The 16,120-nt window shown below is 42.6% G+C and overlaps 1 protein-coding gene across 3 annotated transcripts in view; it reads left to right on the plus strand.

The window, feature by feature from the left end:
• Positions 1 to 16,120, plus strand: part of VCF1 (VCP nuclear cofactor family member 1) — a 21,603-nt gene continuing 5,483 nt past the window's right edge. For 2 of the 3 annotated variants that reach the window (XM_012453805.3, XM_064369374.1), the window contains exons 1-2: positions 1 to 309; positions 4,491 to 4,590. In XM_012453805.3, coding sequence (XP_012309228.2) covers positions 89 to 309; positions 4,491 to 4,590 — 321 coding nt within the window. In that variant the 5' untranslated portion in view covers positions 1 to 88. The remainder of the gene's footprint in view (positions 310 to 4,490; positions 4,591 to 16,120) is intronic. The other variant, XM_064369375.1, reaches the window with a different exon arrangement.

The raw sequence follows: 16,120 nt of genomic DNA on the forward strand, positions 1-16,120 counted from the left end.
CTCTTCCCGTGGGCGGGGTTACCGGTCGGCGCGGCTGGGATCGCGCCACTGCGCAGCCGCAAGAAGGCGGTACCCCGGCGGCGGCGACATGGGGGGGCGCGGAGCAGACGCCGGAAGTAGCAGTGGTACGGGTCCGACTGAGGGGTACTCACCACCGGCTGCGTCCACCCGAGCGGCTGCGAGAGCCAAGGCCCGAGGGGGTGGGCGTGGCGGCCACCGAAACACAACCCCCTCTGTTCCCTCTTCTCGCGGAGCGGCGCCGCTTAGCATCCCTCCGCCAGCTGCCATGAGCGAGCGCCTCCGACCCAGGTGAGAGGGAAGGGACCCCCTTTCCACTCGTTGCCTGAGGATCTGGGAGATGGAGCTGAGGGGGTGCGCGAAACGGGGGTCGGAGTAAGGGTGGACCCGGCGGGGCTCCCTGTGGGGCACACTGCGGGCCGGGGGAGGAGGGGAGAGGGATGCGCGAGTCATCGGATGCTTGGTTCCTGTGGGTAGGTGGAAGGTGACTCTCCGGGGTCCAGGTCTCCCGCCCTTCCATCTCCCCCCCTCCATCTTTTCCTATTTGGAACGAAAAGTGATCGGTCCCGGAAGAGAGATGGTGGCCCTAAAGCTTCTCTGTCCTATATTTAGGAGGGTGGGGGGATGGGAGAAACGTCTGATCTTGGAGAGGGAGCCCCCTAAGGCTTTTGGGAGGGCACCGGGCGGGGAGCTGCCGGCTCCCCAAGGTCAGAAAGAAAGGTTGGGCTTAACTCCTCGACAGGGAAGGATTAGGTTAGACCGAATAACTTGTGCTCTGGACGGTTGTGAACACAGAAGCGCAGCTGCCCAAGGTGGGTTGTGGAGCCTCTCTGGACTGTAGCATTTAAAACAGGCGGGATTCTAAACTGTTTGGATGCGGAGCCGTTTGACTCCGAAGGCAGGAGGTAGGATTTCATCGCGATGCACTCGCTACCTTCCCAAGGGAGCCTGGCTGGCCTCGGAAGCGGGGTCTTTAGAGGTTCTGTGCTTGACATGTACTACTAGAGTATGGACTAAGTTGGGATTTCTTGATTTTTTTTCTCGTTTCTAATTTCCTCTGCAAGAATGTGTGGAGGAGAAAGTTGGGAAGGGTTACCTCAGAATGAAGTCCAAACACGCTCATTTTTCTGAATGAAGAAATGGATTTAGAGAGATCATTTGATTTACCTGGGTCCTACAGGTTCACTTCTGCTTCCTTTATTCCATAATGGTCTCGGGTTTAAGTGAATAAAGATGGATCATAGGATTGCCTTGGTAGATTACTGCTGGATCTTTTCATGTTTCATGTTTTCATCGGCTCTTCATGTTACGGTCTTTCCACCAGGATCCTTCTCTAAAATAGTTATTTCATGGGATTGAAGTTCTGAAAAGTATCCTGAGGGGCCGGGCGCAGTGGCTCACGCCCGTAATTCTAGCACTTTCGGAGGCCAAGGCGGGTGGATCACGAGGTCAGGAGTTCAAGACCAGCCTGGTCAACATGGTGAAACCCCGTCTCTACTAAAAACACAAAAATTAGCCGGTTGTGGTGGCGGACCTGTAATCCCAGCTACTCGGGAGGCTGAGACCGGAGAATCACTTGAATCCAGAAGGCAGAGGTTGCAGTGAGCTGAGATTGCACCACTGCACTCCAGCCTGGGCAATAAGAACGAAACTCAGTCAAAAAAAAAAAAAAAAAGATTGTGGTTTTTCAGGCTGTCCTAGAGTAGATTGGATAGCCACAGAGAGGTAGATGTGTGGTGAGGGAATCCTTGCTTATTTATTGATTGGTTGATTGATTGACTGATTGATTGACAGAGTCTTACTCTGTCGACCAGGCTGGAGTACAGTGGCCCGATCATGCCTCATTGCAGCCTCAGCCTCCCCAGGCTCAGGTGATCCTCACACTTCAGCTTCCTGAGTAGCTGGACCACAGGTGTGAGCTACCACACCCAGCTAATCTTTGTATTTTTTGTAGAGATGGGGTTCCCCGTATTGCCCAGGCTATCTTGAACTCCTGGGCTCAAGGGACCTACCCGCCTCAGCCTCCCAAAGTGCTGGGATTAGGAGTGTGAGCCACCTCACCCAACTGGGAGTCCCTACTTTAACAGATCCTTTATGTAGAGAGTACTTTTTACAGTAAGAAAAAAACGAGTTCTATTGCTTTTTAAAATAAAGTTTGAAAACTACTAGTTTCCATCTTAAGATTACTTCTATGCCCAGCCTCTAGGAGAGGACAGGAAGGTTGGAGAGAAATGAAATAATGCAATGTGATGGAATCAACCAGCTTTAGAACTAACAGATGCTAACCCGTAATTTGCGCCTAGATGGTTAGGGGAGAATATAACCATTAGGGGTACCTGCTAAAATTATAATCTGGTCTGTGGCATTAATGCCAAAAATTGAAATCTGATTGATTGAACTGATAGGGTTAAGCATGAAGCTCTGATCTTGACAGTTGTTAACACCATTACTGAAAGAAGAATGTTTCAAGGATGAGATCTGCTAAGAGCCTAGAAAAAGGCAAATGAAGAACGGTAGGACTCATTCTTAATCTGGTACCATCCAAAGGAGAAGGCCACCAATAGGCTGAAGAGATTATTCTGGTACCTTGAGAGATCAAGTAACTTACAAGGCAGGGATATTTCATGTGACTCTCCCAGAAATTAGTTGAAATCCACAAAACCAGCTCATCTTTTTTGTTCTTACCCTGCTTCTGCCATGCAGCCTCCTTGACATTCATAGTATTGTCCCTGGGAAGATCTATCCCCCATTATAAATGAGGAGATGGCAAATTTTGATCAGGCTCATAAGTTTCGTTAGAGTGACTCAGCAGCCCAAAGCCCAATCAGCTGTTGGCATGCTGATAAAATGAGTGTTTGGGGACCAGCAGCTGCTGCTTACTCAATGAGTTTCTCTTTGGGTGTCAACTGGCCTCCCAGCAGACATTGCTTCGCCTCTGCAGAACGCTCCCATGAAAATTCTCTGATCATAATAGGATGAAATTAGCAGTTTCTTGGTTCAAATGTATGATAAAAGCGCATCCATTTAATGATTATTAAAACCTGGTATTCATCTATTTTTTTTTTTTAACCTCCAACTACTTCAAAGTAATGTGCAGCTAAGATCTGATCTAAGAGAAAGGTAGGGAGCAGAAATGATGTCTTAGAATGAGGTAAATTATGTAGCCCACTGCAGAATTGCTGAAGCTTTATCAGAACCACACACTCACTCTTTATTATTCCAAACTTAAGCTGGGATCCATACTCATTATTAAAGTTAGACCTATTCAGAATGTTACAGAGTATAGAGAATTGAGCTCAGGATGATCATTTAGTTTTTCCAATATTCAGACCTCAACTCAAAACCTAAAGACCTGCCTCTGTAAGCCACCCTACTCACATAGAAAGTGTATAATTATATAGAAGACACTATATCCTCCAAATTTAAATGCTTTCCAAAAGCTGTGTGTCCATACTAACCTTTTGTCTCTTAACTATAGAAAGTGAAAACTTTAAGGGTTTTATAATAGATGCTGCTGCTGTGTACATACAGACGTCTAGCCTCTGCTGCTCGGGAGAACATTCTGCAGTGATGGGCATGTCCTTTATCTGTGCTGGTCAGTGCAGTAGCCATGAGCTACACGTGGCCACTGAGCACTACAAACAGGGCTGCTGTGACCTAGGAACTGGATAGTTAATTTTAGGTTAATTTCAATGTAAATAACCATATGTGGCTAGTGGCTACCATATTGGACAGTACAGTTCCAGGCAATTTGACTTAAAATTATACCTCCTTTATTTCTGTTTTCTCATGGGTTCAGAAATCTTTTTGACAGCACATAATTCTTGCGTAGAGTACATGCAAGTTTGGTCCTTCTTGCACATCCGAGAACACATGCCTAAGAAAGATGTGTGATTTTTCTTTAAACCTGGACATTTTAAGCAGCTTATGCTTAGTAACAATCTAGTGAAGTCATTGTTATATCATAATACTAGCTACTGTTGCCAGAATAATCAGGTTAATGTTACCAGGAGGTGCCTTTATAAAGGTTTTCAGGGCAAATGGGCAAAGGCAGCCACAACAGAGTATTTCAAATGTTGTCACATGGAAGGGAGTACAATTAGGTAACTCGGAATTGTAATTTCGGGGAGTGCAGAAGGAAGAAATCCTTAATTAGGTAGAGGTTGAAAGCTTAGTCATTAACCTCTTCCTGTTCTTATTTTAGTCCCAACAGATATTTAAAATTGTTAAGCTTCTTTTTAGAAGTTAGTTTTACTGATTTGAGCTTGACCTTACTGCTGTTATCTTACGTTTTTGCCCTTAGTGTCCAGTGATGGTGTACTTCCCGCTTAGAACCTATTGGGATATCATATGGTGAATTATATTTTCTCAGGCGAGAGGGCAGATTTATATGTTATCATGGTTTGCAATTCAAGTCTCCAAAACATCAGTTATTTGGATTTTTTTTTTTTCTCCTTGTGATCTAATTTCAGGAAAAGGAGAAGGAATGGCAATGAGGAGGACAACCATCTTCCCCCCCAGACCAAAAGGAGTAGCAGAAACCCTGTCTTTCAGGATTCCTGGGACACAGAGGTAGGAGGTGTGCTCTCCTAGTCTGTTGTTTTCACTGCTTGAGTTAAATAACCCAGTATCTGCTGTGTCATAAATTTACTTAAAGAATAATCGAAAATGACCTTACTTGATTACAGTTGTTTAACCTTGCTTTTTCTAAATCAGGGCCCCTTTGAGGAAGCTGTATACCCTCTCCCCAGCAAAACAGTATATATCTGCACATACTCATACATGGACACACTAATTTGTATTTGTTAGAAATTTCGTGGCCCTTTGAAAGCCTATGTTTGAACTCCGTGTTTTGTATTTCAGCAGCCAACTTATTTTCTGATAGTTTATAAACCATTAATTGTCCGTCCTTAAGATAAACATATTTTGTTGCTTCAATTCAAATGCCTTTTAAGAGAAATTTTAAGCATGCAAAATATATAAGGTATGTGTATACAAAATCCCATTTTTCAGGGTTTTTACTTTTCGTTACTTTGTTCTGAAAAGCGCTCCCGTGGTGAGGGGAAAGGAGAGTTGGGTTTTCCCGAACTTTTTTACAGTTTTTGATTTCCTGAAAGAGTGCCTCATTGTGCAGACTGAGGATAACTTTCCTGTGCGATGGAAGGCTGCTGTATGCTGGGGAAGGGGAAGCAATGTAAAGGAATGCTGCTATTAAGTTACACACTTAAAGATTTTGACCCTTAACAGTTGTCACACTAAGAGAAAAGCCTCAGCAACAGAGTCCTAGCCCTCACCTCATCACTCGTGGCAGAATTCTCACACACCCAAATAATTTGTACTTTAATTAGTTCCTGCTAATAGGATTTGACCTATATCCAGTCTTTCCTTGCCAGCAATTGAAAGTAGCTCCCCCAAGGGTGAACATTCCGGGACTTTGATGTAGGTAACATCCATTCAGAGACAATGAGCAAGTGCAGAGTAGAATCCTGTGTGGAGACCTGAGTTTCTATAGCTGTTTTTCCTCCTTAAATATTTTTCTGGCCGGGTGCAGTGGCTCATGCCTGTAATCCTAGCACTTTGGGAGACTAAGACAGGTAGATCATGAGGTCAGGAGTTTGAGACCAGCCTGGCCAACATGGTGAAACCCTGTCTCTACTAAAAACACAAAATATTCGCTGGGTGTGGTGGTGCGTACCTGTAATCCCAGCTACTCAGGAGGCTGAGGCAGGAGAATCTTTTGAACCCAGGAGGCGGAGGTTGCGGTGAGCCTAGATGGTGCCACTGCACTCTAGCCTAGGTGACAGAGCAAGACTTTGTCTAGGAAAAAAAAATATTACATGTATGTATGTGTGTGTGTGTATATATATATATATATATATATATATATATATATATCTTTTTTTTTTCTATTTGCTTTTTTCTTTTCTTTTAAAAAAATGATTATCAAAAAGGTAATTGCTTTTGTTTAATGTAATAGTTGGAGAATCTCAGGGATGAAAGAAAATGAGAATAGAGGCTACCGTGAATATCTAATGATAAAACCCTATAATAGTAATTGAGTTTCCATTCTTTTGAATTATAAGACTATTCATTAAACGAGTGTGCAAAGATACTTTCGTGGTGTTGGCGTCAGTACTTCTTTACTTGTATGTAAGTCCTGGTATATGATGTTCATTTCAGTCCAGGGTATGGTAGATCTAATTCTCTGTATTAACGTTTTTTTTCCGTATCTGCCAGTTTTGATGCCTGAGAACAGCAATAGAAATTGTCATCTTTTTCTTGCTTTTATCTCTTGGTTAAAAAAAAAGAAATTATCATCCTTTTAAAAAATTTTATGATGTCTTAAGTAAGGTGGATATTGTAGTGTTAGTTTTTTTTTTTTAATTTTTTGGGGTTTTTTTGGTACAAAATGACCTTTACTCTCTTTCTGAAATCTATGCATTAGTCTCAGAAGAAAACATCTTGTTACTCAGCCTCTTGGGTTCTATAGCTTGTCCTTACTTGTCCAAAGAAATTCAGTTGCCAAGCCACTCTGTAATCATTATCAGAGGAAGGATGGACTTGTCTTCATTATAATTTAAGTTCATTACTGGTAGTTTCTATCTGAACTCACAGATCACCTAATGGGGTGTTACAACCATTAGTTTCAGTCTTGCGTGCTGAACATTGACCAGAATAGCCTGCTGTGCTGTGCTGTGCTGTGCTGTGCTGTGCTGTGCTATGCTGTGCTTCCTGGTGGTGGTATTAACAAGTAACAAGGACAAGTGAATGATGAGAGAGCTGGAGAAGCAAAAGGCAGAGGGAAAATTTTTTAAAATGGAAAGCTAAGCCCCAGATAATTAAGTTTTCACTACTGGAGTAAATGATTATGTTTCTAGCAGCAAAAAATCAATCAAGTTTAGGGGCATTTGGCTGCTTTTTGATGATTGTATATAAAAGGGAAAATAAAACATAATTTTTAAAATAATTTAGACAGTAAAATATTGTATTAATAAGTTTACTAATGAAAATGTTTTCTTTTAATTCTGAGGTAGGGACATGAGGTCAGTGTCCTTGAAACTAAGTTATGTAAGAGAAACCATTTCTTATGTTTTTCCTGAAACGCCTGAATGAATAAGCTCTGTCACCCAGGCTGGAGTGCAGTGGTGTGATCTCAGCTCACTGCAACCTCTACCTCCCAGGCTCAAGCAATACTCCCACCTCAGCCTCCCAAGTAGCTGGAACATGCCACCACGCTGGGTTAATTTTTTAAGGATTGTTGTTGTTGTTGTTGTTGTTGTTGTAGAGACAACAGCGTCTCACTGTATTGCCGAGGCTGGTCGTGAACTCCTGGGGTCAAGTGATCCTTTCACCTCAGCCTCCTCAAAATGCTGGGATTACAGACTTGAGCCAGCATTCGTGGCTAGAATTTCCTTCCTCCTTCCTTCCTCCCTCTCTCCCTCCCTCCCTACTTCCTTCTTTTCTCTCCCTTCCCTCTTTTCCCTCCCTTCCCTCTCTTCCCTCCCTCCCTTTCCTTCCCTTCTCTCTTCCTTTTTCCCTCCCTTCCTACTTCCTTCCTTCCTTTTTTTCTTTTCTTTCTGACAAGGTCTCCCTCTGTTACCCAAGCTGAGTACAGTGGAATGATCATGGTTCACTCCAGCCTTAACTGCCTGGGCTCAAATGATCTTCTCACCTCAGCCTCCTGAGGTGCTGGGACTACAGGCATGTGCCACCAAACCTGGCTAATTTTTTATTTTTTTGTAGAGACAGAGTCTCATTATGTTGCCCAAGCTGGTCTTGAACTCCTGGCCTCTGACCCTCCTCCACTGGGCATGGCCAGAATTCTTTTTCTTCTCCTCTTTTTTTGTTAACCTGGCTGATTAAGAATTCTTTTATTATAACTTGAACTTTGTGAGGATTTTTTTTTAATTCTAAGAGAGATTTAAGATAGTTATTTGTTACCCTTTTTTCTTAAATACAATAGTAATGGCAAGTACTGGGAAATATGTGAGGTGTTTTATTTATGTTAAACTATTAAACTGTGCCACAAGTAAATCACAATTATCTGTACAATGGAGACGATGTATGCCTTGTTTTGCTAGATACTATCAAGCTAAAGAACATGAACTGATTTGCTAGATTAGTTACATAGAAGCTTTACGTGTGCATAAGTTAATGTGTGCATAAATGGCTTCTTTCTCCCATTTTAATACGTATTGTTATCTTCACTTTTCAGATGGAAAAATTGGCACACAGAAAAATAGTCACTTGTCTAAAGAACACAGCTAGTAAGAGGCAGAGGAGGAGCCCCAGGGCGTGGTGGTTGGGCTGCTCTCTCCTGACCATGGTATGTGCTGTCTCAGAAGATAGAGAGAGGTTCTGTGAGACTTTGCTAAATATATCCAGGAGCATCTAGGACCTAGTCTTCTCTCTTTCTCTTTTTTTTTTTTCTTTGAGACAGAGCATGCTGGAGTGCAGTGGCAAGATCTCGGCTCACTGCAAACTCCAACTCCCAGGTTCACATGATTCTTCTGCCTCGCCGCCTGAGTACCTGGGATTATAGGCACCCACCAACTTGCCCAGCTAATTTTTGTAGTTTTAGTAGAGATGGGATTTCATCATGTTGGCCAGGCTGGTCTCGAACTCCTGACCTCAAGTGATCCACCCGCCTCAGCCTCCCAAAGTGCTGGAGAGCTTTGGGAGGCGTGAACCACTGAGCCTGGTCCTAGTCTTCTCTTGAATCATAGGAACAGAGAAGAATAATTTTCCTCTTCTTTTTATCTAGAAGATACTTTTTCCGAGTACATGCCATGATATGATCTTCGCTATAAAGCAGTTTTAGATTTCTAGCAAGAAAAATAGCAAAATAATAATAATAAGTTGAGGTCTTGTGTTTTTTTTCCAAATCTCTGATTGGTGCTTGAAGGCTTTGAATTTTAACTCCAGTAACTTGGACTTCATGACTTATGAGCCTTAGAATACTATTTTTTAAGTTTAATTATTTACTAATTTAATTTTTTTTTTTTTTTTCTGAGACAGGGTCTTGCTCAGTTGCCTAGGCTGGAGTGCAGTGGTGCTATCACAGTTCACTGTAGCTGCAAACTCCTGGGCTCCAGCAGTCCCCCTGGCTCAGCCTCCCAAGCATCTGGGACTACAGGTGTGCACCACCATACCTAGCTAGTTTTTAATTTTTTTTTTGTAGAGATGGGGTCTCCTCACGTTATCTAGGCTGATCTTGAATTCCTGGGCTCAAGCAGTCCTTCCACTTTGGCCTCCCAGAGTGCTAGGATTACATACGTCACCCACCATGCCCAGCCTAATTTTTCTTTTTTTTTTTTTTGTAAAGCCATTCTAGATGAATCGTTAGTTAACATCTATCTCAGGCTCAGTTTTCTCTTCAGTGAGCAAGAAGTGAAATGATTTATCAATTTGTATCTTTCTATCCAGTCCTGATCTTCGGCAACTATTTGGATGGGTAAAAACTACTTAGCTTTAACTTGCAGTTAATTTTTTTTTTTAAGGGTCTGTTTTTTTTTTTTTTTTTTTTTTTGGTTCTTTTTGAGATGGAGTTGCCCAGGCTGGAGTGCAGTGGCACAATCTGGGCTCACCACAACCTCTGCCTCCTGGGTTTCTCCGGTTTCAAGCAATTCTCCTGTCTCAGCCTCCTGAGTAGCTGGCATTACAGGCATGCACCACTACACCTGGCTATTTTTGTACTTTTGGTAGAGACAGAGTTTCTCCATGTTGGTCATGCTGGTTTCGAACTCCTGACCTCATGTGATCTGCCCGCCTCAGCCTCCCTCCCAAAGTGCTGAGATTATAGGTGTGAGCCACTGCGCCTAGCCAAGGATATTTATGTGTAGTAGGAGTAATGCTCTTTACTTTTAGTTTTAATATCTTGATCTACAAATTACACTAGAAGTTTCCATGTAAATCTGCCTTCTGTTACTTAGGTATATGCCTTGTAAAAACTGTTTCTACTTGAGTAAATAAAAGCAATTACCTTCTCATCCTTGGGAGGGAAGAAATTAAAATCTAAATTTTTTTTGAAAAGCGATACCTTTTAAAAGTACAAAGACCTCAGCTTTTTTTTATACCTTTAACTTAGCTTAACCAAGGCCATTTTGATTTTTTTAGACCAGTGTGAAGTAACATCAGATAAGAGAGTAAAAAAAATGTGGAGATAAAACAGAAGTGGCTGCCAGGCATGGTGGCTCACACCTGTAATCCCAACACTTTGGGAGGCTGAGGCGGGTGGATCACCTGAGGGCAGGTGTTCGAGACCAGCATGGCTAACATGGTAAATCCCCGTCTTTACCAAAAATACAAAAATTAGCCAGGCATACTGGTGCATGCCTGTAGTCCCAGTTACTCAGGAGGCCAAGGGGGGAGAATCACATGAACTTGGGAGGTGGAGGTTGCAGTGAGCTAAGATTGTGCCACTGCACTCCAGCCTGGGCGACGGAGCGAGTCTCCGTCTCAAAAAAAAAAAAAAACAACGAAATAAAAGTGGCTTACCTAGGTCAGCCCCTTTCTTGTCTCTACTAGAAGGCAAAATTTCTGATGTTAATAATACTAAAATCCCAAGGGAATTCTTAGTGGGAATGAAGTGTGAGAAATTTAAAAATAATATGATACAGGGGATCCATGTATCATAAAATTAGAAGTCTATAATTCATTTGTTTTAACTGATAAGAATTAGTGTTAGTGATTTAAAAAAAAATGTGAATTCATATGACAATAAGAGTATTTAGAATAATTTTTTAAAATATTATTTTAAGCTCTTCATTCTTGCCCATTTTCATTTTTAATCCATCTTAGAGTAGTAGTAGTAATGCATTCTAAGAGACTGACTGATTTGGCTGACTCTTTTCAGTGAAACTGTTAGGGTTGTGTGTTTAGAACTCTGTAGCAGATTAACTCTGAAATTTTTTTTTCTTGTTTTGGAGATAGGGTCTCACTCTGTCTCCCAGGCTGGAGTGTGGTAGTGTGATCATGGCTCAATGCAGCCTGGACTTCCTCAGGCTCAGATTATCCTCCCACCTCAGCCTCCTAACTGGGGCTACAGGCATGCACTGCCATGCCCAGATAATTTTTATATTGTTTTTGTAGAGACGGCCCAGGTGGGTCTTGAACTCCTGGATTCATGCGACCCACCTGCCTCAGCCTCCCAGAGTGCTAGGATTATAGGGATAAGCCACCATGCCTGACCTGAGATTAATTTCTTAAAAGATTCATTCAAAATGGAGGAACAGTTCTGTTAGTCTGATTTATAGTATACATTTACTTTGCTTTCAGTTTAAGTCCTTGATGGCCGGGTGCAGTGGCTCAAGCCTGTAATCCCAGCACTTTGGGAGGCGGAGGTAGATGGATCACAAGATCAGGAGATCAAGACTATCCTGGCTAACACGGTGAAACCCCATTTCTACTAAAAAAAAAAAAATTTGTTGGGTGTGGTACATGCGCCTGTAGTCCCAGCTACGCGGGAGGTTGAGGCAGGAGAATTGCGTGACCCCAGGAAGCGGAGGTTGCAGTGAGCGGAGATCATGCCACTGCACTCCAGCCTGGGCTACAGAGCAAAACTCCGTCTAAAAAAAAATTGTCCTTGAAATGTTTGTGAATACATCAACTCACAGCATACTAAGCTACCCCAAGCAGTTTCTTATTGAAACATGATGTTAAAATCCGCCATTAAGTACTGAAGGTACACACATACATATCTTTTTCTACTGCTGGGCATTATTTTTTGGCCTGCTGAAATTGCAACAAAATGGAAGTGATAGTTATTAATAATAAAACGTTTATAAGGAACTTTAAACACATGTGGTCCAGTTTCACCTTGTAAGGGTAACAAAGGTATAGAAAGGGTGTTATTTATTCATGGAGAGAGAAAATTTACCACCTGCATTTTCTCTTGCTTATTTAGAAAGTGGTTTTAATTAACCCACTGAGTTCATTTGGAATCTTTTGGTCTCACCAGTATTAGTAGCTCTGAAGTTTTCTGAAATTATTAGACACTTTGGAAGCACAGAATTTTACATTAGATTCTCTGATACACTTGGCTGGGATCATCTCTTGCATTTAATCCATATTCCGCGGCAGGCTTAGAATGAAAATGAACTTCATGACTCCGAAGATGGAGTATGTACTGTGGGGGAGGTTTCTCTTGTAAGGTTCACAGAAATTGAAAGCACCATTGAAAGAGGAGGGATGGAGGTAAGGGGAAGTTGGGGCTTGACAGAAAATAAAATACTACATTGATCTGTTTTTCTTTTCTTTCTTTCTTTTTTTTTTTAAATTGAGACAGAGTCTCACTCTGTCGCCCAGGCTAGAGTGCAGTGGTGCGATCTTGGCTCACTGCAACCTCTATCTCCTGGGTTCAAGCAGTTCTCCTGCCTCAGTCCCTGAGTAGCTGGGATTATAGGCACGTACATGCATGATGGCTGGCTAATATATATATTTATTTTTTTGTATTTTTAGTAGAGACAAGGTTTTGCTATGTTGGCCAGGCTGGTCTCGAACTCCTGACCTCAACTAATCCACCTGCCTTGACCTCCCAAAGTGTTGGGATTACAGGTGTGATCCACTGTGCCCAGCCCTGCTTTTCAAATTGAGAAGAGAAAGCATTTAGTTCTAGATAATATTCACATAGTTCTCTTTTTAATGAAGCAGAGTGGCTTAGTGATTAATATTTCTACCTGGGGGAGCTTTCTGAAGGTTATTAGGAGAAATAGAGTCAGCAGTTGTTTAGTTTCTGCCATGGATATAAATGAGTTGCCTTTTAAACTGACTTTGTACAGTGGAAAAATAAAATTAAAGGCAGGCCTGGCTGAGGGACCAGGGCTTCTGTGCCCTTTAATGTATTTGAGCCCTTTGGACTAAGAAAGTGAACTTCAGCTTCGTCCTCTGCTTCACAGTTTGTTTATATCTAGCCCTTCTGCCAAAGAGAGTAGTGTGTCCTTCTGCCTTTTTGCTCTATATTCTCTCTAAAGGCTCCTGAAAGCTTTTTCTAGTATTTCTCCTTCTTTTCATCTCTTCAAATTCCTTTTACCCACTGGTTCCTTCACTGGCCTGCTGTGGGCTCTCTTCCCCACCCACCCCCTCTCTGCTTTCTGTTCCCCTCAGCTTCCTGTGTGCCTTCTCTCTCTCCCTTCACACCGGATGCCTTCAGTTGCCTGCAGCCACTGCTGGTACTTTCTCAGCAGCCTTCCATCCTTTCCTCTCTGGATCCTGGCTTCCTCCTTGACTCTGTTGAAACTTTTTGCCAGGCTCGCCAATGTTTCCATTCAGCAAACAGTTCCTCAGCACCTGCTGTCTCCCAAGCACCATCCTGGGTGCTCCAAGTCACCTGGGTCCTCCTCTTCTTCTGGAGTTGTTTCTGTCCCCTCAGGGGTGTGGTGCGTGTTCTCCTTCCTCGGCATTTCCACAGTCCTCCTGGGCCTGCCCTCCTGCTTGATGTATTGGGAAAGCTCCCAGTAGGGCTCTGCTCTCAGACCCCGACCTCATTCATCTCCCACAGATTCTAGGATCCTCTCTCCTAAGTATAGACCTGAGCCAGTCTTACATGCTCAGGACCTCCCTGTTCCTGCAGACCTCAGGGCTCTTGATAACCTAGCCATCACTTCTCTTGCAGTTTCCTTCTCACTCCTCCCACTGAGGGCCCACCCACACCACACCTTGCTAATCTGAGTCTGCTCTTGTTCCCATTGGCCCCATCACCACAGTAACTGTGAACTGTTGTTACCAATGGGTATGGTGCCGCCATTTTCTAGATTCAGCTCAGTAAATATTTATTGAATGCTTAAGCAGCCCTAGTGAAATGCCTTGTACGTGGTAGGCACACAAACATTTGTTTGCCCAGTGGTTGGATGTGAGAACCCGCTGCACCCTCCTGTTTGCCAGCATGGTGCTGAGGTGGGGCCCTGGCATTTATACTTTTAAAAGCCCCTAGTGGCCAGATGCAGTGGCTTACACTTATAATCCCAGCACTTTGTGGGGGCCGAGGCAGGAGGATATCTTGAGCCTAGGAGTTCAAGACCAGCCTGAGCAAGATAGTGAGACCCCATCACTACAAAAAATAGCTGGGCATGGTTGCATGTGTCTGTAGTCCCAGCTACTCAAGAGGCTGAGGCTGGAGGATTGTTTGAGCATGGGAGGTCAAGGCTTCAGTGAGTTGTAATCGTGCCACTGCTCCAGACTGAGGGACAGAGTGAGACCCTGTTTCAAAAAATGAAATAAAAAGCCCATAGGTGATTCCAAAATAGATTGTATCATGATAGTTATCTTCTGCGTCTTACCCAGATGTCTGCAGTTTCAAGGACATAATGGTAGATTTTATTATTGCCGAAACTAACCTAGAATCCTTCTTTTTCACATAGATCTTCAAAACAGGACTCTTTGTATATTGTTTAGAGAGATTCTTGGCCAGAGCCTTCCTAAATATATCTTGCTTGTGTTCATAGACTTGCAAGGGATTTTTATTTCACAGATTATGCACAGCTTTGTTCTCTTTTGATTGCTAATACAGATTTGTCATGAAAACAGCTTGGTCAGATGTCATGTCAGCACTAAGCCTAAATGGACAATTCAGAGAAAAGAAAATGAGCTTTGTAACCATTGATTTTGTTAAACTGTTTGAGGAGTCTGTAAGAAATCAGGATCATAAGAGTGGGATTCCTGTTTGATGGTCCTTCTCAGTCCCAAAATCTTTACCCTTGTTTCTTTTTTCGTAAAAGAATTTGCTTTCTTTTCAAGAACAGATGTGACAAGGTAAACATTTGTCTATTAAGATGGCAGTTTCCATTTTCAAAACTGTGCACATCAAGTAGTGGCTTCTGCCCTCAAGCAATCTGATATTAAAAAGCTTCAACTGGGGCCGGGCGCGGTGGCTCATGCCTGTTATCCCAGCACTTTGGGAGGCTGAGGTGGGCGGATCACAAGGTCAAGAGATCAAGACCATCCTGGCCAACATGGTGAAACCCTGCCTCTACTAAAAATACAAAAATTATCTGGGTGTGGTGGCGTGCACCTATAGTCCCATCTACTGGGGAGGCTGAGGCAGGAGAATTACTTGAACCCGGGAGGCAGAGGTTGCAGTGAGCCAAGATCACACCACTGCACTTCAGCCTGGCAACAGGGCAAGACTCTTGTCTTTAAAAAAAAAAGAAAGAAAGAAAAAGGTGCAACTAAGTGAGGGAAATAAAATTTTTTCCTATTTCAAGTTTTTTATTTTAGGAGATGAAAATGCTTTACTTTTATATATATCTTAAGGCACTGATAGAGACTTAAAATTTACTTTTATGCCTTTTGGGTTAAAACTGAGTAATGATCTTTCCTTTATCCCATAAAGCAGATGACTTTGGTGGCTGACAGTGTTATCAACTACAGTAACTTAAAAAATTTTTTTTGACCTTGTCTCATAGAAATGTTTTATTTTGTAACCCAGTACATACCAAATATATTTGTGAATAATTGAAAGAAAGCAGGTGAGCCGAGATCGCGCCATTGCACTGCAGCCTGGGTAACAAGAGCGAAACTCCGTCTCAAAAAAAAAAAGGAAAGAAAGCTTCACAGAACAATATCCTTATGTTGCAGTCTGTTTTCCGTTTTTTTTTTTTTTTTTTTTTTTTTGCTGGTTGTAACCCACCAATTTTCTCTCAATTTGAAAAATCCTGGTCCATCTGTAGGTTGTGTGACACTCCCTAAGTCTCCCCAGTAGTGAGAAAACTGGTCTGAATTGGCAGAAAATAGAAACCAAAGCATCAATAGTTTAAAACAATCGTTGGCCTGCTCAGTGCAAGTGAATACAACTGAAGCAAGCTTTAGAAGTTCTGAAGTAGTTAAGGTGAAACAGTCTTCTCAAAATCATATTGGCAGTGTCAATACTTTTCAGTCTCCATCTTGAAGTTAAATGTAATTGAAGACCTTACTTGGTTTCACAGTAGTGTTTTGTTTTTTTTTTTGAGATGGAGTCTTACTTTGTCACCCAGGCTGGAGTGCAGTGGTGCAATCTCTCAGTGCAACTTCCGCCTCCCAGGTTCAAGCTATTCTCCTGCATCAGCCTCCTTGTAGCTGGGACTACAGGCATGTGCCACCATGCCAGTTAATTTTTGTATTTTAGTAG

The sequence above is a fragment of the Aotus nancymaae genome, unplaced genomic scaffold, assembly GCF_030222135.1.
Source record: "Aotus nancymaae isolate 86718 unplaced genomic scaffold, 86718_ANA_hifiasm-v0.15.2.pri h1tg000089l, whole genome shotgun sequence".
NCBI lineage: Eukaryota > Metazoa > Chordata > Mammalia > Primates > Aotidae > Aotus > Aotus nancymaae.